This window comes from Delphinus delphis, chromosome 11, assembly GCF_949987515.2.
Source record: "Delphinus delphis chromosome 11, mDelDel1.2, whole genome shotgun sequence".
NCBI lineage: Eukaryota > Metazoa > Chordata > Mammalia > Artiodactyla > Delphinidae > Delphinus > Delphinus delphis.
The window spans coordinates 86,779,142-86,802,724 of NC_082693.1; the positions used below are offsets into that span (position 1 = coordinate 86,779,142).

The 23,583-nt window shown below is 38.9% G+C and overlaps 1 protein-coding gene across 2 annotated transcripts in view; it reads left to right on the forward strand.

Moving 5' to 3' along the window:
* RIC8B (RIC8 guanine nucleotide exchange factor B) overlaps window positions 1–23,583 on the forward strand; it is a 127,490-nt gene that overhangs the window by 38,062 nt on the left and 65,845 nt on the right. For both annotated transcript variants that reach the window (XM_060025539.1, XM_060025540.1), the window contains exons 3-4: window positions 4,158–4,766; window positions 21,909–22,003. In XM_060025539.1, the coding sequence (XP_059881522.1) occupies window positions 4,158–4,766; window positions 21,909–22,003 (704 nt within the window). The remainder of the gene's footprint in view (window positions 1–4,157; window positions 4,767–21,908; window positions 22,004–23,583) is intronic.

Below are 23,583 nucleotides of genomic sequence, written 5' to 3' on the forward strand. Positions count from 1 at the left end.
GAAAAGTTTTTAACTCAGAAGGTATTTCCATCCATTCTAATGGAAAAAAAAATTATGTGTTCCATGGTTATCTAAGATACCAAAATAGTTTCAGATTTAAAAATATATCAGTTGAACAATGATAACAAGTTTGTATAAATAAATACTTTGAAAGTAAATAAAAACAGTTTGCACTTAAAATGTTATGTAATGATGAGTTATTGTACTTGCAAAATGAGGAAGAGAAGACTTGATAGAGGTGGCTGGTGGTGGAATACAAAGGAGTTATTCTTTGGAAGGGGCTGGAGAGTCAGGTGGTAGACTTTAAAGCTGGTAATCTTTGGGAGTTTGTGGTTATCTTGCACTTAAAAACAGCTGTAGCACACCTGGGCCAGCCACTGGGATACAGATGAAACATAGCCTCTGTTCTCAAGGAGCCTGGAAAAGGAGTGAGATGCCCCAACAGCTGACTCTGTAAAAAGGAACTAACTGCTTGTTGGAACTAAGTGCTATATAGAAAGAAAGCAAAGGAGGGAGTGGCTGCGGAGTCTTCTAGACCCCTTAGTCCTCAAATTAAACCTTAGAAAAAGAGTGGGGTCCTGACTGGTGGAAATGGGGACAGGGTAGGCCATGCTGAGAGAATGGAAGGAGAAAGGTTCAGGACATATGGTCAGGGGATTGGGAATCCCTTTGGAGCACTTGGAAAAGAAAGGAGAAGGAGGGTATGTGTGTGACAGAGACAGCAGTAGGAAAGGGGGCACTGAGCTTATTTCAGCTGCATTCTGCAGGCAACAGGGAGCTATGGAAAGTGTTTGAAGAGAACAGAGCATGTTTTAGGAAGAATAAAATCAACTGAAAAAAAGTTATAGCACAGGAAAATAACATTAGGGCAAAATAAAGGTGAAACAGGAGCACCTTTGAAACATAGAAGTCGCGCATGCACTCAACAGATGGGGTAATCGTAAAGAATGCTACCTCGTCTTGCTTGGTGTTCATATGCAAAGCAAAACTTTCTGATTCATCCAGATGTGTTACATGGTTTATTTGTTCTTTGTAATATTCTCTGAATAGAAATGATCGTATGGAGTATAGCGATGAGTGTGTCTGTTAACTATTCCTTTGTTATATTTTTATGTCTGATTTTTTTTAAGTTGTAATACGAAAAAGGGAGAGGTCATTGTCCAAGAAGTGGCATTACTTTTCAAGGGACATTACAGCAAAAAGCTACCTAACTGTTGTCATGTGGGGCAAGTCTGTGATGAGAAATGACATCAACTATGATGAGTTTAAAACAACTATGATTGAAAACTGTGCTTAAAACAGTCTCGGTTGCTGATCTCCTACAAGCCTTTAGATGAGGCAATTTTTAACTATAAATTTTATAGGCCTCTCTAATTTCTTTTATGTAGCCTTCTTATGTCCCAGAGTTTAACAGTCCATTTGGCTAATAGCCTTGGCTATGCCAGTTTGTATTCATATTTTGCTTTTTTTCTTTCTTGAGTCTGAAGGTGGAGGAAGAAAGAAGCCATATTACCCACAGATTTTTTTTGTTTTTGGATTTTATTGTTGCTCTTGTTTTTGGTTTAGAAAGAAAAGAGCTAAAGATTTCTGTGTTTTAGGGGCTTCCCTGGTGGTGCAGTGGCTGAGAGTCCGCCTGCCGATGCAGGGGACATGGGTTCGTGCCCCGGTCCGGGAAGATCCCACATGCAGCGGAGCGGCTGGGCCCATGAGCCATGGCCGCTGAGCCTGTGTGTCCGGAGCCTGTGCTCCGCAACTGGAGAGGCCACAACAGTGAGAGGCCTGCGTACCGCAAAAAAAAAAAAAAAAAAAAAAGATTTCTGTGTTTTATTAGATATGTAGAACTCCAAATTCACATATATAGTATTTTATAATATCATATTTATTATGTATTTCTTAACTAGGAATGTAGATAATTTCCCTCTTGGGTAAAATTGTATGGGAGCAAAGGTTATTTAACTCCACCACCCAGGAATATACCACATAGGAAATAGTATGTAGAAGGTACTTTTTTTTTGTCTTGGGTGTGAAAGATCTGAAATTGGAGAAAATTTCCCATTTTTTATATTTTTAATAATAGGCACATTATACTTTCCTCCACCACAAAACTGCATTCATGAAAAAAAATGCTTTAACAATGATATTAAAACATTAAATGGAAGTCCCTTCCAGTTATCAGGTATGTTAAAGGATAGAGTGCCTTTTTTTTTTTTTTTTTTTTGGGCTGCCCCAAGCCTTAGTTGTGCCCTGCGAGATCTAGTTCCCTGACCAGGGATCGAACCCAGGCCCCCTGCATTGGAAGCGCAGAGTCTTAACCACTGGACCACCAGTGAAGTGCCAGGGATAGTTTTTTTTAGCTTGTTAGGTTAATTTCCTTCCCACCTCCATCTAGAGAGCATAGTACATTTAAAATGGACATTTCTGGGTTTCCCTGGTGGCGCAGTGGTTAAGAATCCGCCTGCCAATGCAGGGGACATGGGTTCGAGCCCTGTTTCAGGAAGATCCCACATGCCGTGGAGCAACTAAGTCCGTGCACCACAACTACTGAGCCTGTACTCTAGAGCCCACGTGCCACAACTACTGAGCCTGCATGCCACAACTACTGAAGCCTGTGTGCCTAGAGCCTGTGCTCTGCAACAAGAGAAGCCACCGCAATGAGAAGCCCGTGTACCACAACGAAGAATAGCCCCTGCTCACCGCACCTAGAGAAAGCCCGTGCACAGCAACGAAGACCCAATGCAGCCAAAACTAAATAAATAAATTTATAAAAAAATAAAATTGACATTTCCATAGCTGTTTGACTCAGATGTACTGAGAAGATGCACATGGCCTAGGATTCCTGCCAAGATCATAATGCTTGACCCACAGATAGCCTCTTTTTAAAAAAGTTAAAGTCTGACGGTAGGTTAATAGAAACTTTGTAAAACCTTGTATTGGTCATAGTTGTTGTTGCTGTTATTTTTATAAAATGTAACGGGTATAGAAATGGTCAGCAGTGGAATGGTTATATCTGCTTGCTGCACATATAAGGTTTGAGCTTCAGAGACCCAGATCTGCAGTTTATGGAGAAGAAAGCTGGACATTGAATTTTGAGAGAATTATCAATGGTTCTTAAATTTGGCAATGACAGAAATAACTATTTTTCAAAAAATTCAAGATAGAGCACACTTTGGGTCCAAATAAAGAGTTGTTTCTGAGATAGTGGTAGCAAAATTTGGAACCAGGACTACTGCATATATTTGTGTAATCTGTGCCCTACACCAAGAGAACAAAGGGAAGCTTAAGATCCTGCCCACACTCTGAGCTTCCCAAGCCATGTGTCCTGGCACAGGGCTGCCCAGAGGAAGAGGGCTGTTTTGTAATTTGTCCACCCAGTAGGAACATTTTTTGCAGTTAGCCTGGAGAGGGGCACCTTTTTGCAGTTGACTCAAAGGCATCATATATGCTAGCTGAGCCCTCTTTGGAACCCAACACTTGGAATAATTTTTATCAGTGTTGTCAGCAAAAGATCTCTGGGGTCATTTGATGATTAAATGTTATTACACGTTAGCTAAAGAGAGTTCTAAGGTTTATAAAACATGGGACTACTGCAGTAGTACTACTCAGAAGAAATAGCACAGCTGAAACTGGGCAGAAATGCAGACTTCTTTAAGTCTTTTTATGAGAGCCTATACTTGTAGCCAATTGTGAACCAATTCTCAAGGCACTAATCTTTATTTCCAGGAAGGAAACAGCTATGATTCAGATGATTACCTTCTATCCTGATAGTATGTGTAGTCTGATGTTAAAAATTCATTGAGAACAAAGCCATATAAGACATTTGAAACTAGTCAGTTTAAAAGAGAATAAGTGATTTTATAGAAAGAATATTGGGCTGGAAATTAGGAAACCTATACTCTATCCTTTGCAGCCCCACTAATTCACTCTGGCCCCATACAAGTAACTTAGCCTTTCTGGCCCTCAGTTTTCATATCTGTAAAGTAAAAGAAGTACACCAAATATAAGGTCTCTTTCAGTTCTAACATTCTGTGACTTTAAAAAAGTAAAAACCTTTTCTAGCCAGATCTTGAACTGCAGTTAAATACATTGATAGAGAAACATTCTGTTTTAAATCACTTAAGCCAAATAATGATTTTTTCATACTCATTCTTGTTTTCCAGAAACTCTGTGAAGGCATATTTAAAGTCCTTTTAAAGGACATCCCAACAACATGTCAAGTGTCCTGCCTTGAAGTTCTCCGCATTCTCTCCAGAGACAAAAAGGTTTTAGTTCCTGTAACAACTAAGGAAAATATGCAGATACTGCTGCGACTAGCCAAGCTAAATGAGTCGGATGATTCTTTGGAGAAGGTGTCAGAGTTCCCAGTTATTGTGGAGTCATTAAAATGTCTTTGTAACATAGTGTTCAACAGTCAGATGGCACAGCAGCTCAGCCTGGAACTTAACCTTGCTGCAAAGCTCTGTAACCTCCTGAGAAAGTGCAAGGACCGAAAGTTTATCAATGACATTAAGTGCTTTGACTTGCGCTTGCTCTTCGTCCTGTCACTTTTGCACACCGACATCAGGTCACAATTGCGCTATGAGCTCCAAGGACTACCGCTGCTAACCCAGATCTTGGAAAGTGCCTTTAGCATCAAGTGGACCGATGAATATGAATCGGCCATAGACCGTAATGGACCTCCTCTCTCACCTCAGGAGACAGACTGTGCCATTGAGGCCCTCAAAGCACTCTTCAATGTGACGGTAGACAGTTGGAAGGTGCATAAAGAGGTAAGGTTGAGAAGAATATTCTTATCTACTTGGAATTTCATTGGTTTGGGGTGTCCTTAGAGCTGCCTGCCAGAGACGAATGCTAAGTAGGGAAATGGAAAAAGTTTCCAGTTCCCTCATTAATCAGTTAAATGACTCAAGATACATTTCTTAGCCATTATAACTCTTATTCTTCCCATTTGTGTAACACTTATCAGAAGAATAGGGTGAAGATTGACTACTGTTTTGTAAGATGCCAAATACAGTTCCTTTTCTGAGTTGTACTATCATGTGTCTTTTTTTTTTTAAGTGCCTCTTTCAGGAACAAGGTTTAAATGATGGATTTAAAGGGAAACAAAACAATGTGATTCATAAAGGTATAGGCATTTTCATTGCCTGCAGTCTTAAAGAAACATAAAGATATTCAGGCAAGTTGAAATTGATCAATCAGAATTGATGTCTGCTCAGTAGAGTAAAAGACACTGTTTATCACCTATCATCCTAGTCTCCTAACCCGTTACTCTGTAGTGTTACATAACTATCAGAAGTGTAGGACAACTAGATAGCCATGCTTATAACAGAGTCCTAGAAAACAAGTATAATTATACCAGAATATGGGAAAGTTTATTTTAAACCACTTGACTTATTGCTAGACTAAGATCCTTCTCTGTGGATTGGACCTTCTAGCAACCCAAAGTGAGGCAGATTTGATAGTTTAAATTTGAGTACCCACAAGAACAATATGCTAAACAAGAAGCTTAGTTTAAGGATGTCAATAATTTTAAGTAAACTGGACATAAACTTTTTCCCTTGCTTCTAGAATCTTAACATTTCACATTTACCCTCTCTCTTTAACCTTAAATAACTCATAAAATTTAGTCTCTGCCTTAAAAAAGAAAGAAAAGAATAGTATTTTGGTGCCAGAGCAAATTATCTTTTCTGACAATTGACTTTAGGACTTAGGCTAACATTTTGCTGTGTCCATTTGAAGCAGTTCTTACCATGAATAAAGATCTGTTTTTGCCAGCAGCCTACTTTGAAAGGATTATCTCAGTGCAGTGCTATAGTAGGAGTATGCAGGCATCTGGGTTTTAAAGTGCAAATAGGTCTATATTTTGAAACCAAATATTTGAAGATCAGTCCTAACAGCTGTTTTAGATGACTGTAGTATGGTCAGTTTTTCCTGGGACTTGGCAGAAAAAGATGTGGAAAGCCCACATGCTCCATTTATGCTTTGAAACCAAATATTTGGAAGTATTTAAAATGTTATGTCTCTATGCTTATTTGGTACCTTCTATGGTTATTTTTCTTACACTGTTTGTTTTGGTGTTTTTAAGTTCTCCATTTAGTTGCAAGAGCTCTTCTGAGACTGTTGGTTTGCCATTGTTGGAGCCCCTGTTATTTAAATTGTGCCCCAAATAGTAGCTTATGCTCTTCAGATTCCTGACAGAAAGGGTTTATAGTTCAGTGGCCACACATCAGCATATGTATGGAATGATATGTAATAAATATCAGTATATTGAGATTAGCCCTAATTAGTGTGCTTCAATTATAATTTATAGCAGGGCTGGAAGAAGCTTTAGAAAATGTTGAAGTGGCAAATACTTATTCTTATTATAGAATGTTTATTTTCCAAAAGATACATGATAAAGGATCAGTAGTCGTGAAGCAGCATCTCAACAGAACTCTCGTGAGTCATGGATCACTTTATACAAGCATTATAAAATGTGCCTAGTTAATATGACTCTGGGCTATTATTGAAATTATCAGAAATTGTGAACAGTATTGAAAACAGGACCTTGCCAACCCACTTAGGCAAGAGTGTGGGAAAGCTTATTTTAAACCACTTGAGTCTCCATAAGTCTCTAAATTCAAATTTTAGCAAGCATTTAGTAAATCAGTCAACAAATATTTATGAACAATTGCCAGGTATTATGCTAGGCGTTGTGTAATATATTGGCAAATAATACACAGTCTCTGCAGACTTCAGTTTTATTGGTGATATAGGTAATAAGTAAACAAATATATAAATTGTGTTAAGTACTAGGAGAGAAACAGTACAATGATGGAGAATACTTAGTATAGTTAGAGAAGACCCCTGAAAGTCTCTCCTGAGATCTGAAGACTGAGAATGATTTGGCCATTTGAATGGGAGTATGAAACATTTCACAGAAATTGAACAGCATGTGAAAAGACACAGAAATCAGAACATAGAGTACTTTTTACTGAGGTATACATAACTTAGCATAAGGGAAATCTGTAGTAAGGATGTAGAGAAACTTGCCAGTAAGGGTCCATTTACCTGAATTTTAATATCTCCTTGATTGTCAGATAAAAGACATCTTTCTCTAGTTGAGCAAGCATCTAAAGAATTGTTAATACCTTAAAATACCAGCTGAAATAAAGGGATATGGAAAGCTTACTGTACAGAAGAATCCAACTTTAAAATATAGATTTAAAAATAATATTTTCCTTATGAAAATAATACATGCTAAATAATACTGCAGATCTAAGGGAAAAAAGCATACGAGCAATAAGAAAATACAAATTACCTATAAACCTACCATTCAAAGATAATATATATATATATATATTTTTTACAAAAAATGCAGTCATTTTATCATCTTGCTCTTTTTCCCACAATAAATGTTCTTGAAGAGTAGTGGATTACACAGTGTGTTCCTTGAAGCCATAATGTTCCTAGCAGTAACCTCTGGGGATGAGTGGACAGTGTTTCAAGTTCCCCACCCTTTCTTTAAAAAGAGCGCCTTTGGGGACTTCCTTGGCTGTCCAGTGGTTAAGACTCTGCGCTCCCACTACAGGGGGGTAGGGGTTCGATCACTGGTAGGAGAACTAAGATGTCACATGCCCCACAGGCTGCACAGCGTGGCCAAAAAAACCCAGCACCTTTGATTGTTGCTGTTGCTATTGTTTTTCTTTAAATTTAGGTCATAACTGGATTTCATTTGGGGTATAAAAAGAGTTCTGCAACCAAAAAAAATTTTAACAACCACTTGCTTCTCGTAAAGATAATAAATCTTTATGAAAGAATACTCATAAGTATATGTATAAAAATACTTAAGAGTATTCCTTCATAAGGATCTATCAACCTTTAACAAATCCCCTATGTGTAAAGATTTGTATTGTTTGCAGTTGTTTGCTGTTTTACATAGTAATACACGGTGAATTTTCTTGTTGTAAAATCTTTGTAGATAAATTCCTGAAATTCATGGGCCAAAGGGTTTTTCAAAACTTTAGGGTTTTTTGTGTATATCATATGTATTTAAATTTATATGTATTACCAAACTGACCTTCAGAAGAATAGTGCTAGTTTACACCTCTCAAACCCCTGGCATTTCACTTTTTAAAATCTTTACCTACTTTACAACTCAGTTGTCACAGAAAATGCAGATGTTTGGTTTTGGTTTTAACTGTTTCAGTAGGTATTTTTATGACTTCATTTACAATTTACAAAAAAACAGAAAATTAGGGTTTTTTTGAGGTTTAGCAAATTAGTGTGATTTGTTCATTTTAGGTTCATCCCTCAATGTTAAATTCCTGCCTGGAAGCCAATGCCATCAAGCATATTAATTCAGAGATTCCTTTCCATTCATTAGGAAATGTAGCTGGCCTTATTTCCATATGTGGTGTCAGTCTGTCTCCCTGCCTTCCTCCGTCTTTCTCTCCCTTTCCTGAAGGTAGTATGTTTTAAAAAGTCAAATTATTCCTTTTATAGGACCCCAAATCAGTTCTAGAAAAGTTAATGGGAATGGTCTTGTCGTCTTCTTGCTTCAGCACTTTGCTAAATCTCCCTGTTCACGGAGGAAAGCATGTTATTCTAGAGATCCCTTACTTAGCACACATTCCCTTCTGCAGTGCTTCCTAGGTATCAATGCAATGTAATGAGAAAATACAAGGACCAACACACATGTTAGAGCCAGACAGCCAAGTGCAAACAGAGAAGTAGTACAAGTATCTGAGTAGTCAAAGGATGCTATCTGAGTGAGATAAGACAGTGAGTATCTATAGGAGTTAATTGGGAATGTCTCTTCTTCGTAACAGAAGAGATTAGCCCCATAATGATTTTAGAGACTTTGAAGGAAGTGTGAAAAAAGGACTTGACATTATTTAATTAAAAATAAAGCTTCACGCTGTACCATGTTTTTTAACTGAGTCATTTTTTCAACAAACATTTATTATTGAGTGCCCAATATGTGCAAAGTTCTGTATTAGGCACACAAGATGCAATATAAAGCATCTCTGCCCTCAGAGAACTAACAGTCTCATAGGAAAAACAGACATGTAAACAGATGGATATATAACTGTTTGTCACATTATTTACTATTCTTCTCTATATTTTCTATATGTTTGAAAATAAAAAAGAATCAACTCAGAAGTGCACAGATGCTACAAATGCCATATATTCTTTTTTTTTGTTTGTTTTTTTTTTTTGGTTTTTTTTTTGTTTTTTTAACATCTTTATTGGAGTATAATTGCTTTACAATGGTATGTTAGTTTCAGCTTCACAACAAAATGAATCAGTTATATATATACATATATTCCCATATCTCTTCCCACCTGCGTCTCCCTCCCTCCCACCCTCCCTATCCCACCCCTCCAGGCGGTCACAAAGCACCGAGCTGATCTCCCTGTGCTATGCGGCTGCTTCCCACTAGCTATCTACCTTACGTTTGGTAGTGTATATATGTCCATGCCTCTTTATCGCTTTGTCACCGTTTACACTTCCCCCTCCCCATAGCCTCAAGTCCATTCTCTAGTAAGTCTGTGTCTTTATTCCTGTTTCACCCCTATGTTTTTCATGACATTTTTTTTTTAAATTCCATATATATGTGTTAGCATACGGTATTTGTCTCTCTCTTTCTGACTTACTTCACTCTGTATGACAGACTCTAGGTCTATCCACCTCATTACAAATAGCTCAATTTCGTCTCTTTTTATGGCTGAGTAATATTCCATTGTATATATGTGCCACATCTTCTTTATCCATTCATCCGATGATGGACACTTAGGTTGTTTCCATCTCTGGGCTATTGTAAATAGAGCTGCAATGAACATTTTGGTACATGACTCTTTTTGAATTATGGTTTTCTCAGGGTATATGCCCAGTAGTGGGATTGCTGGGTCATATGGTAGTTCTATTTGTAGCTTTTTAAGGAACCTCCATACTGTTCTCCACAGTGGCTGTATCAATTTACATTCCCACCAACAGTGTAAGAGGGTTCCCTTTTCTCCACACCCTCTCCAGCATTTATTGTTTCTAGATTTTTTGATGATGGCCATTCTGACTGGTGTGAGATGATATCTCATTGTAGTTTTGATTTGCATTTCTCTCATGATTAGTGATGTTGAGCATTCTTTCATGTGTTTGTTGGCACTCTGTATATCTTCTTTGGAGAAATGTCTATTAGGTCTTCTGCCCATTTTTGGATTGGGTTGTTTGTTTTTTTGTTATTAAGCTGCATGAGCTGCTTATAAATTTTGGAGATCAATCCTTTGTCAGTTGCTTCATTTGCAAATATTTTCTCCCATTCTGAGGGTTGTCTTTTGGTCTTCTTTATGGTTTCCTTTGCTGCGCAAAAGCGTTTAAGTTTCATTAGGTCCCATTTGTTTACTCTTGTTTTTATTTCCATTACTCTAGGAGGTGGGTCAGAAAGAATCTTGCTGTGATTTATGTCATAGAGTTTTCTGCCTATGTTTTCCTCTAAGAGTTTGATAGTTTCTGGCCTTACATTTAGGTCTTTAATCCATTTTGAGCTTATTTTTGTGTATGGTGTTAGGGAGTGATCTAACTTCATACTTTTACATGTAGCTGTCCAGTTTTCCCAGCACCACTTATTGAATAGGCTGTCCTTTCTCCACGGTACATTTCTGCCTCCTTTGTCAAAGATAAGGTGACCATATGTGCGTGGGTTTATCTCTGGGCTTTCTATCCTGTTCCATTGATCTATCTTTCTGTTTTTGTGCCAGTACCATACCGTTTTGATAACTGTAGCTTTGTAGTATAGTCTGAGTCAGGAAGCCTGACCAGTTCCTTCTTTCGTTCTCAAGATTGCTTTGGCTATTCGGGGTCTTTTGTGTTTCCATACAAATTGCAAAATTTTTTGTTCTAGTTCTGTGAAAAATGCCAGTGGTAGTTTGATAGGGATTGCATTGAATCTATAGATTGCTTTCGGTAGTAGAGTCATTTTCACAATGTTGATTCTTCCAATCCAAGAACATGGTATATCTCTCCATCTATTTGTATCATCTTTAATTTCTTTCATCAGTGTCTTATAATTTTCTGCATACAGATCTTTTGTCTCCTTAGGTAGGTTTATTCCTAGATATTTTATTCTTTTTGTTGCAATGGTAAATGGGAGTGTTTTCTTGATTTCACTTTCAGATTTTTCATCATTAGTATATAGGAATGCCAGAGATTTCTGTGCATTAATTTTGTATTCTGCCACTTTACCAAATTCATTGATTAGCTCTAGTAGTTTTATGGTAGCATCTTTAGGGTTCTCTATGTATAGGATCATGTCATCTGCAAACAGTGACAGCTTTACTTCTTCTTTTCCGATTTGGATTCCTTTTATTTCCTTTTCTTCTCTGATTGCTGTGGCTAAAACTTCCAAAACTATGTTGAATAAGAGTGGTGAGAGTGGGCAACCTTGTCTTGTTCCTGATCTTAGTGGAAATGCTTTCAGTTTTTCACCATTGAGGATGATGTTTGCTGTGGGCTTGTCATATATGGCCTTTATTATGTTGAGGAAAGTTCCCTCTATGCCTACTTTCTGCAGGGTTTTTATCATAAATGGGTGTTGAATTTTGTCAAAAGCTTTCTCTGCATCTATTGAGATGCTCATATGGTTTTTCTCCTTCAGTTTGTTAATATGGTTTATCACATTGATAGATTTGCGTATATTGAAGAATCCTTGCATTCCTGGAATAAACCCCACTTGATCATGGTGTATGATCCTTTTAATGTGCTGTTGGATTCTATTTGCTAGTATTTTGTTGAGGATTTTTGCATCTATGTTCATCAGTGATATTGGCCTGTAGTTTTCTTTCTTTGTGACATCCTTGTCTGGTTTTGGTATCAAGGTGATGGTGGCCTCGTAGAAGGAGTTTGGGAGTGTTCCTCCCTCTGCTATATTTTGGAAGAGTTTGAGAAGGATAGGTGTTAGCTCTTCTCTAAATGTTTGATAGAATTCGCCTGTGAAGCCATCTGGTCCTGGGCTTTTCTTTGTTGGAAGATTTTTAATCACAGTTTCAATTTCAGTGCTTGTGATTGGTCTGTTCATATTTTGTATTTCTTCCTGATTCAGTCTTGGCAGGTTGTGCATTTCTAAGAATTTGTCCATTTCTTCCAGATTGTCCATTTTATTGGCATAGAGTTGCTTGTAGTAATCTCTCATGATCTCTTTTATTTCTGTAGTGTCAGTTGTTACCTCTCCTTTTTCATTTCTAATTCTATTGATTTGAGTCTTCTCCCTTTTTTTCTTAACGAGTCTGGCTAGTGGTTTATCTATTTTGTTTATCTTCTCAAAGAACCAGCTTTTAGTTTTATTGATCTTTGCTATTGTTTCCTTCATTTCTTTTTCATTTATTTCTGATCTGATTTTTATGATTTCTTTCCTTCTGCTAGCTTTGGGGTTTTTTTGTTCTTCTTTCTCTAATTGCTTGAGGTGCAAGGTTAGGTTGTTTATTCGAGATGTTTCCTGCTTCTTAAGGTGGGCTTGTATTGCTATAAACTTCCCCCTTAGAACTGCTTTTGCTGCATCCCACAGGTTTTGGGTCGTTGTGTCTCCATTGTCATTTGTTTCTAGGTATTTTTTGATTTCCTCTTTGATTTCTTCAGTGATCACTTCATTATTAAGTAGTGTATTGTTTAGCCTCCATGTGTTTGTATTTTTTACAGATCTTTTCCTGTAATTGATATCTAGTCTCATGGCGTTGTGGTCAGAAAAGATACTTGATACAATTTCAATTTTCTTAAATTTACCAAGGCTTGATTTGTGACCCAAGATATGATCTATCCTGGAGAATGTTCCATGAGCACTTGAGAAAAATGTGTATTCTGTTGTTTTTGGATGGAATGTCCTATAAATATCAATTAAGTCCATCTCGTTTAATGTATCATTTAAAGCTTGTGTTTCCTTATTTATTTTCATTTTGGATGATCTGTCCATTGGTGAAAGTGGGGTGTTAAAGTCCCCTACTATGAATGTGTTACTGACGATTTCCCCTTTTATGGTTGTCAGTATTTGCCTTATGTATTGAGGTGCACCTATGTTGGGTGCATAAATATTTACAATTGTTATATCTTCCTCTTGGATCGATCCCTTGATCATTATGTAGTGTCCTTCTTTGTCTCTTCTAATAGTCTTTGTTTTAAAGTCTATTTTGTCTGATACGAGAATTGCTACTCCAGCTTTCTTTTGGTTTCCATTTGCATGAAATACCTTTTTCCATCCCCTTACTTTCAGTCTGTATGTGTCTCTAGGTCTGAAGTGGGTCTCTTGTAGACAGCAAATATATGGGTCTTGTTTTTGTATCCATTCAGCCAATCTGTGTCTTTTGGTGGGAGCATTTAGTCCATTTACATTTAAGGTAATTATCGATATGTGTGTTCCTATTCCCATTTTCTTAATTGTTTTGGGTTCGTCATTGTAGGTCCTTTCCTTCTTTTGTGTTTCTTGCCTAGAGAAGTTCCTTTAGCAGTTGTTGTAGAGCTGGTTTGGTGGTGTTGAACTCTCTCAGCTTTTGCTTGTCTGTAAAGGTTTTAATTTCTCCATCGAATCTGAATGAGATCCTTGCTGGGTAGAGTAATCTTGGTTGCAGGTTTTTCTCCTTCAACACTTTCAATATGTCCTGCCACTCCCTTCTGGCTTGCAGAGTTTCTGCTGAAAGATCAGCTGTTAACCTTATGGGGATTCCCTTGTGTGTTATTTGTTGTCTTTCCCTTGCTGCTTTTAATATGTTTTCTTTGTATTTAATTTTTGACAATTTGATTAATATGTGTCTTGGCGTATTTCTCCTTGGATTTATCCTGTATGGGACTCTCTGTGCTTCCTGGACTTGATTAACGATTTCTTTTCCGATATTAGGGAAGTTTTCAACTATAATCTCTTCAAATATTTTCTCAGTCCCTTTCTTTTTCTCTTCTTCTTCTGGAACCCCTATAATTCGAATGTTGGTGCGTTTAATGTTGTCCCAGAGGTCTCTGAGACTGTCCTCAGTTCTTTTCATTCTTTTTTCTTTATTCTGCTCTGCAGTAGTTATTTCCACTATTTTATCTTCCAGGTCACTTATCCGTTCTTCTGCCTCAGTTATTCTGCTATTGATCCCATCTAGAGTACTTTTAATTTCATTTATTGTGTTGTTCATCGTTGCTTGCTTCATCTTTAGTTCTTCTAGGTCCTTGTTAACTGATTCTTGCAATTTGTCCATTCTGTTGTCCATTCTATCTCCAAGATTTCGGATCAACCTTACTATCATTATTCTGAATTCTTTTTCAGGTAGACTGCCTATTTCCTCTTCATTTGTTAGGTCTGGTGGGTTTTTATCTTGCTCCTTCATCTGCTGTGTGTTTTTCTGTCTTTTCATTTTGCTTATCTTACTGTGTTTGGGGTCTCCTTTTTTGCAGGCTGAAGGTTCGTAGTTCCTGTTGTTTTTTGTGTCTGTCCCCAGTGGCTAAGGTTGGTTCAGTGGGTTGTGTAGGCTTCCTGGTGGAGGGTACTAGTGCCTGTGTTCTGGTGTATGAGGCTGGATCTTGTCTTTCTGGTGGGCAGGTCCACGTCTGGTGGTGTGTTTTGGGGTGTCTGTAGACTTACTATGATTTTGGGCAGCCTCTCTGCTAATGGGTGGGGTTGTGTTCCTGTCTTGCTAGTTGTTTGGCATAGGATGTCCAGCACTGTAGCTTGCTGGTCGTTGAGTGAAGCTGGGTGCTGGCGTTGAGATGGAGATCTCTCGGAGATTTTTGCTGTTTGATATTATGTGCAGCTGGGAGGCCTCTTGTGGACCAGTGTCCTGAAGTTGGCTCTCCCACCTCAGAGGCACAGCACTGAGTCCTGGCTGCAGCACCAAGAGCCTTTCATCCACAGGGCTCCTTAATTTGGGATGATTCGTAGTCTATTCAGGTATTCCACAGATGCAGGGTATATCAAGTTGATTGTGGAGCTTTAATCCGCTGCTTCTGAGGCTGCTGGGAGAGATTTCCCTTTCTCTTCTTTGTTCTCACAGCTCCCAGGGGCTCAGCTTTGGATTTGGCCCCGCCTGTGCGTGTAGGTCGCCGGAGGGCGTCTGTTATTTGCTCAGACAGGACGAGGTTAAAGGAGCCGCTGATTCGGAGGCTCTGGCTCACCCAGGCCGGGGGGTAGGGAGGGTCACGGAGTGCGGGGCGGGCCTGCAGCGGCAGAGGCCGGCGTGACGCTGCAGCCTGAGGCGCGCCGTGCGCTCTCCCGGGGAGCCGTCCCTGGCTCCCGGGACCCTGGCAGTGGCGGGCTGCACAGGCTCCCCGGAAGGGCGTGTGGCTAGTGACCTGTGTTCGCACACAGGCCTCCTGGCGGCGGCAGCAGCGGCCTTAGCGTCCCATGTCCGTCTCTGGGCTCCGCACTCTTAGCCGCGGCTCGCGCCCGTCCCTGGAGCTCTCTCAAGCAGCGTTCTTAATCCCCTCTCCTCGTGCACCAGGAAACAAAGAGGGACGTAAAAGTCTCTTGCCTCTTCGGCAGGTCCAGACCCCTCCCCGGACTCTCTCCCGGCCAGCCGCGGCGCACCAACGCCCTGCAGGCTGTGTTCACGCCGCCAACCTCAGTCCTCTCCCGGCGCTCCGACAAAAGCCGGAGCCTCAGCTCCCAGTCCCGCCCGCCCCGGCGGGCGAGCAGACAAGCCTCTCGGCTGGTGAGTGCCGGTCGGCCCGATCCTCTGCGCTGGAATCTGTCCGCTTTGCCCTCCGCACCCCTGTTGCTGTGCTCTCCTCCGCGGCTCCCAAGCTCCCCCACTCCGCCTCCCGAAGTCTCCACCCGCGAAGGGGCTTCCTAGTGTGTGGACACTTTTCCTCCTTCACAGCTCTCTCCCGCTGGTGCAGGACCCGTCCCTATCCTTTTGTCTCTGTTTAGTTTTTTCTTTTGCCCTAACCAGGTACGTGGGGGGTTCCTTGCCTTTTGGGAGGTCTGAGGTCTTCTGCCAGCGTTCAGTAGGTGTTTTGTAGGAGTTGTTCCACGCGTAGATGTATTTCTGGTGTATCTGTGGAGAGGAAGGTGATCTCCGCGTCTTAGTCTTCTGCCATCTTCCCGGAAGTTTGCCATATATTCTTGATCTTTGGGGGTATGTCTGACCTCACTGGCATAGTCTTTCTGCTAAGCAACATACCTAGCACAGAGTAGGTGTTCAATGAATATTTGTTTTATGAGAAATAAAATGTGATACAGTTTGCTATCTGTATAGTGGAAGTATATAAGAGAAATAGCCAAAGTGACAGGGAGGAGGGCAAGTTTATGATACCTTTTAAATTTTCAAAACTACTAATTTTTCTAGAAACCTAAAACATTTAATAACGTTGTTTAGAGAGCAGATTCTAGCCTTTTTGGAGATACAGCACACTATTTTATAACATTTATATTTCCTTTTGTAAGTTAATTCAAAAAGTATTTATTACTTTATGCCCGGCACCATGTTAAATGTAAAAGATGTGGAGGTGGAATACTTAATCTTTGCCTGTAAGGAACATACGCAATTTAGTAGGACAAATAACTGCAAAATGGCAAGGGTAAGACATAGGGTGAAATACTACCTGATGCATAGCTATATTTCCAAGTAAGAGTGCATGTGTACGTTTGTGGTTGAGTGTGTATTTGTGTTTCACTTTGTGTAGAATTGAAATTGAATTTTCATAGGACAAGTTTCCTAAACCTTCTTGAAGTAGTGAGAACTACCCTGGGATAACAAAACCAGTTTAGGACTCATTGGTGTGAGGTATTCTCCTTTCAGACTTTTTTCTCAGGCATTGATTAGATTGGTTGAAGTGTTGAATGAAAAAGGTATGAGGATATTGATACCTTTACCAAACAAACGTGAAAATCTTCCACAGGTTACACAGGAGAAGAAAGCAATAGTACAGTAGTGGAATCTATGAATAAGAAACAAAGCCTGTATAAAAAGATTCCCTCCTCCCCAACAGAGATCCCAAAGAGTTTCATGAGTTTTTACCTCTCTTTTAGTGTTATCTCATTTTGATTTCTACTGTCACAACAAGCCTGCTTGCTTTCTCTTTCTTCCTCCTCTGTCTTAGGGATTTTTTTGCCTTCTCAACCTTTGGAGATAGTAGGATTACAGAGGAGAGACTGTTGATGCCCTAAAGATATCAAAACTAAGCTCATGGGCTTCCCTGGTGGCACAGTGGTTGATTCCGCCTGCCGATGCAGGGGACAGGGGTTCATGTCCCGGTCCGGGAAGATCCCACATGCCGCAGAGCGGCTAGGCCCGTGAGCCATGGCCGCTGAGCCTGTGCATCCAGAGCCTGTGCTCCGCAATGGGAGAGGCCACAACAGTGAGAGGCCCACGTACCGCAAAAAAAAAAAAAAAAAAACGACTTAGCTCATGAAGAAGTAAATGACAGTTGTATAAACTGTGTATATTGTTTTAAAAAGAGCAATTATATTTACTCTTTCAAGCATCTGTATAAGATAGGAGGAGCATTAATCTCATTTGACAAATGAGGACACTAAAGATCAAAGAGTTCAAATTGTTTATGTAAAGTCACCCAGCAGAACAACCAATAGTAGGAAATAGTGTACACTCTGACCTTTGTTAAGTAAGACATTTTAAATGATAGCTCTCATTCAACAAATATTTATTGAGGCAGACTAATAGAATAAAGAATCTAGAAATAAACCTACACATATACAGTCAACTGACTTATGATACAGGTAACACTGAATTGCAGTGGGGAAAAGGTGGGCTTTTTAATCAGTTAAAAATGAATTTAAATCCCTACCTTATTACCATACAGAAAAATTAATTTGAGATGGATAAGAGACTTAAATGTAAAAGGTAAAATGATAAAGCTTTTGGAAAGAAACAGAAGATTATCTTCATGACTTTTTTTTTTTCGGTATGCGGGCCTCTCACTGTTGTGGCCTCTCCCGTTGAGGAACACAGGTTCCAGACGCGCAGACCCAGCAGCCATGGCTCACAGGCCCAGCCGCTTCACCGCAATGTGGTATCTTCCGGGACTGGGGCACGAACCCGTGTCCCCTGCATTGGCAGGCGGACTCTCAACGACTGCGCCACCAGGGAAGCCCCATGACTTTATTTTAAACAAGTCAAAAATTTCTTAAATAGGCAAAGATTTTTAAAACAGGACAAAATAAAGATCAAACCATAAAGGAAAAATTGACAAATTGGTCTTAAAATTAAAATTAGTTCATCAAGAGAAGAAAGTAAAAAACAGGCCACCAAATGGGAGATGATATCTTCAACACATATATGCAATAAAGGACTCTACTAGAATATATTCAAGTCCTACAAATAATGTCAATTAACCCTATAGAAAAATATGCAAAAGGCTTGAACAGGCACTTCATAAAAGAGCTATCCAAATGACCAGTAGACATAAGAAAAGGTGGTCAACTTTATCAGTCATCAGGAAAATGCATAATAAAATCTCTGCACATCCATGAGAATGACAAATTTAAAAGGCTGACAATACCAAGTGTTGGCGCAGCTGTAGAGCAACTGGTGGGAGTGTAAGCTGGTATAAACACTTTGAAACACTGTTTGGCAGTACCTTCTAAAGTCTGTCATATGTATATGCCCTACAACCCAGCATACCAAATGACATATAAGAAAGTATGTTCATAGCAGCACTCTTCAGTATAGTCCAAGTGTCCATCAAGAGTAGAATGGATAAGTGAATTGTAATATACTCACTGTATTCAGCAGTGCTTGCTTTTTTTTTTTTAACATCTTTATTGGAGTATAATTGCTTTACAATAGTGTGTTAGTTTCCGCTTTATAACAAAGTGAATCAGCTATACATATACATACATCCCCATATCTCCTCCCTCTTGTGTCTCCCTCCCACCCTCCCTATCCCATCCCTCTAGGTGGACACAAAGCACCGAGCTGATCTCCCTGTGCTATGTGGCCAGCAGTGCTTTCCTAACCTAAGTGTGAGGGGCCAGATTTCTTTCCTTAGCTGTCAGAATGGAACTCTTGTATAATACAATATTACACACAATGTCAGACTGCTTGAAAAGTTTCTAAATGTTCAGGTGTACCTTCTGTACTCATGACTTTGCAGATCAGTGGCAAACAGGGTGTGGACCAGTAGTGGTCCACAAACTGCACTTTGAATAGCACCACTCTCAAGCAGTGAAAATGAACAAACTGCACCTGTACACAACAACATGGATGAATCTCACAACCAGATACAGAAGGGTCTATATTTTATGATTCCATTCACTTAAAATTTGTGACAACAAAAATCACTAACCCATGATGTTAAATGTTAGAATTACAATTGAAGAGCAGATCTGTCATTTGAAGGGGTCATGAGGGCAATTCTGGGGTTCTCAATCTTGGTGTTGCTTTGTTTTCATGCTGGTTGTATGGGCGTGCTCATTTTGTGAAAATTTATCTAGCTGTACACTTATGATTTGAGCACTTTTTTGTTTGTTTTACTTTTCATTTACATTAAAAATTATTGAACACTTTGTTAAACACATGCCCTCTAAAACTTGTGAAGGTACTAGATGAATGGAGAAAACAATGCATATGTAAGTATGTAAACAAATGTGGAATTACAGATTATGATTTCCTGAAAGAAATCATAGCAAGATACAATGATAGAGATAATGAAAAAAGGAATCTACCTAAATAAGGTGGTCAAAGAAGGGGCTTCTCTGAGACCTGGAGGATGAAAAGGAGTCATTGATACTAAAAGTAGAGGCACACAATCCCGGGACTTCAGTAGTTGTTTTGAGTAAAGAAATAGAATTTAGTGGACAGTAAAAGAGGACAGGCAGACCTACAGGGTACAACTGGGGAATTGGTGTCATGAAAATTGGGACAGGAGGAAAGGGGATGGAAGGAAGTAGGATTTTCACTTACAGTTGCAAATAGTGGAAGGACCAAAATGGAGTTTTGCAAGGGGCTTGTCAACATCAGCATGAGAGGAAAATGATTGTGATATTTAAAATAAAGGAAAATCTAGTTTAAAAGGAAGTGCATTCCTAGTTAATTATCAAAACCAAGGAAAATATGAACTTTTTAAGAGTTAAGTAATGGGTGAGTTTCACATGCATTTCAGTGTGGTTCATATAATGTGGGATATGTAAAAGTATATTTGCATATTAGAGAATTTTGATTCAGGCATTTGAAGATAGATGGCAAGTGGAACAGTGTTCGTTCCAAACCCTTAGTGTCTCTAGCATTCCACCGGTCCCCCTCCCCAACACGCAATAATTTCGTTATCACTCATTTCAACTCTATCAGTCTTACCTTTTGTTTCCTTCCTGCCTCATCCTTCCCCTCACCCTCAAATATTTCACTGAAAGTACTAAGCATTTTCATGTGTATCATCTTCTTTAATCCTTTTACAACCCTAACAATCTCATGTTTGTGGAGATGCATATGGGGAAACTTTGGCTTAGAGAAGCCATATGACTTGCCTAAGGTCACAACCTAGACTCTTGACTCTAAGTAAAGTGCTTTTTCTGTTATACCACTGAGACCTTCATCTCTTCCAAATCTACACATGATGGTGTTATTTTAAAATATTGTTATCCACATTATGAGTAATGAAACTGTGCTATTGTTTGTTAGATTTTATAAAAGACATCTTCCTAGAAGGGCTGAGTTATATATATAAATATAGGCTATATATGTATAATATGTGAATATATTTCACTTTATACAGACTTGAAATCAATTATGTATATACAGAGCTTTAAAAATTTTAATAGCTTTTGAAGTAATTGGAACCTTCCTGAAATATAACATATCCAGGATCTGATTATAATAGATAATTATCACTAATTTCATGTCTTCTTAATTACTAAAAATTTGGAAGAAGAAAGGTACAACCTTGATTCAGATGATTAAAAAAATTGTAGTGGCCCAAGATCTCATGATAAATTAGGAGGTAAACCAAGTGATTATTCAGAGCTCAGCTTATTTCCTATTATTTGCCTTCCCTCTGACTCTATGTGTGTCTAATACCACTACCAATGAGTAAACATTGGGAAAATGGGAGATTAAACTCAAGAGTGCTTATTTTTCATCACTTGCTGGTCGCTTTGGAGAAACTAGGAATAAGATTTGGAGGAACTAGGAGATTAAGAAGATTCATTAAAATGAAGTTGATAGATTATAGATTTTAATGCATTGTTTTTGAAAGTTAAGAGATAAGACATTTTTATTAAGGATGTACAACCCGCTTCTAAAATACTGATAGTATTATATCTGTTTGAATTTTTATAATGACTTGTAAACTGGAACAGTATACTATCCAACAAAAGAATCTAGACTTTCTGGAAATGGAAAAGATCCCTAGTTGAATTAAATCTTATGGACAGGTAAAACAGAGTAGGTAATAATATATGGATGCTGATCATATTTCTCTTTGCCTGACATGTCATAAGGGGAAGGATAGATCAATAACTTATGGTTTCAGCCATTTCTGGCAGTGGCTGTAGCTGTTCATATGAGATGATGACAATTCACTTAGTTAATACTTTGTTAATACTTGGGAATTCTTCCTAGAATATCCTGACTTCTATTATGTATGGCATAAGAATAACTGTTTTGGGGCTTCCCTGGTGGCGCAGTGGTTGAGAGTCCGCCTGCCGATGCAGGGGACACGGGTTCGTGCCCCGGTCCGGGAAGATCCCACATGCCGTGGAGCAGCTGGGCCCGTGAGCCATGGCCACTGAGCCTACGCGTCCGGAGCCTGTGCTCCGCAACGGGAGAGGCCACAGCAGTGAGAGGCCCTTGTACCACAAAAAAAAAAAAAAAAAAAAAAAAAAAAAAAGAATAACTGTTTTGGGTGTTAGATGGGCCATAGGATGACTCCCAGGGTTGTAGTAATGTACCGGACTTCTTCATTAAGGCATTCATTCAATCCCCAATTTTTCCTCACCTCTCTTTTATTTGCCATAGGGTGATTCTCATCAGTTTCGTGTCATGGCAGCTGTTCTTCGCCATTGTTTACTAATCGTAGGTCCAACTGAAGACAAAACAGAAGAGCTACACAGGTAGGTAACCTCTACTGATATTTCAGTGAAAGACATAATAAGTTCTTATTGTTTTTATGCATCTAATTTTAATTGTTATAAACACAAGAAAGTGAAAATATTACAGTAAACTGGGTAGCTGGTAGGTCAGAAATCATTACTATGCCCTGATGAGAAATTTTCATTCTTTGACTTTGTTATATTAAGCCCCAACAAGAGAAGAGAATTTGGCATTTGTTGCATTCAACAATAAAACCCAGAATGATAATAATAGCACACAGTTATTGAATACTGTGTGTGGCATTATGCTAAGTGCTTTATAAAGATTAACTTCTTTTAATCATCACACCAACCTTATGAGGTAGGTACTATTTTTCCCTTTCAATACATGATGAAACTGAGTCATAGAAAAATCAAGCAGTTTCTCCAAGATTGTTCAACCCTAATAAGTGAAAGAGCTTGGGGTTGAACCCTGATTTTAATTACTACACTTAAACTAATAATCTCACTATTTTCATTGTAAGAGTATTTACCAAAAAGTATATCTTAAGCAACATGAATTAAATTTTTAAAACTTATTATAAGATTTGGGCCACAGTCTCAAGTATTAATATATAAAAAATAGTTCAATTTTTGTGACTTGCCTATTAGAGCTATTATGGAATGCTGTTAAAAGTTATCATTCTCGGGGCTTCCCTGGTGGCACAGTGGTTAAGAATCCACCTGCCAATGCAGGGCACGTGGGTTCGAGCCCTGGTCTGGGAAGATCCCACATGCCACAGAGCAACTAAGCCCATGCACCACAACTACTGAGCCTGCACTCTAGAGCCCACGAGCCACAACTACTGAGCCTGGGCTCTAGAGCCCACATGTCACAACTACTGAGCCTGTGCTCTAGAGCCGAGAGCCACAACTACTGAAGCCCCTGCACACAGAGCCCGTGCTCCACAACAAGAGAAGCCACTGCAACGAGAAGACTGTGCACAGCAACGAAGAGTAGCACACACTCGCAGCAACTAGAGAAAGCCCACGCGCAGCAATGAAGACCCAATGCAGCCAAAAAAAAACAAATAAATAAATAAATTCTTTTTTTTAAATTATCATTCTCTGAGAACAGCTGAAGCAGTATTAATGCATCTTTCTAGTTCTCTTACTATTTTGTATCAGGTTTCTAGTAACAAGTCCTCTGACTTTAACATGAGATTGATTGCTCGTGGCACTTTATTCTATAAGAACACAAATGGCATTTTAAACAATTCAAATAAATTTCAAATCTGCAAGCAAATAACTTTGGCATTAAGTCTGCTTTACAAATAATTTAAAACTAGTTCTTAGTAGAAATTACCTTTTGAGCATTTATAGTATTCTGTTTTCCACAATATGGCTTAAATAAAACTATAGAAATACAACCAGAGTGTAAAGTGAAACATACCCTTGTTCTTTTTTCAGTCATACCCATATTATTTTAGTTATGATTGGCAGTTTATTATTTGATATTGTACTGAGTTTGTTGGTAGGTTATCTTTATGTACTCTGCCCTGCAAGTCTTCAAAAGATTGTTTTCTTCAAAATTAAAAAGTATACTTCTTTCTGCAGCTACA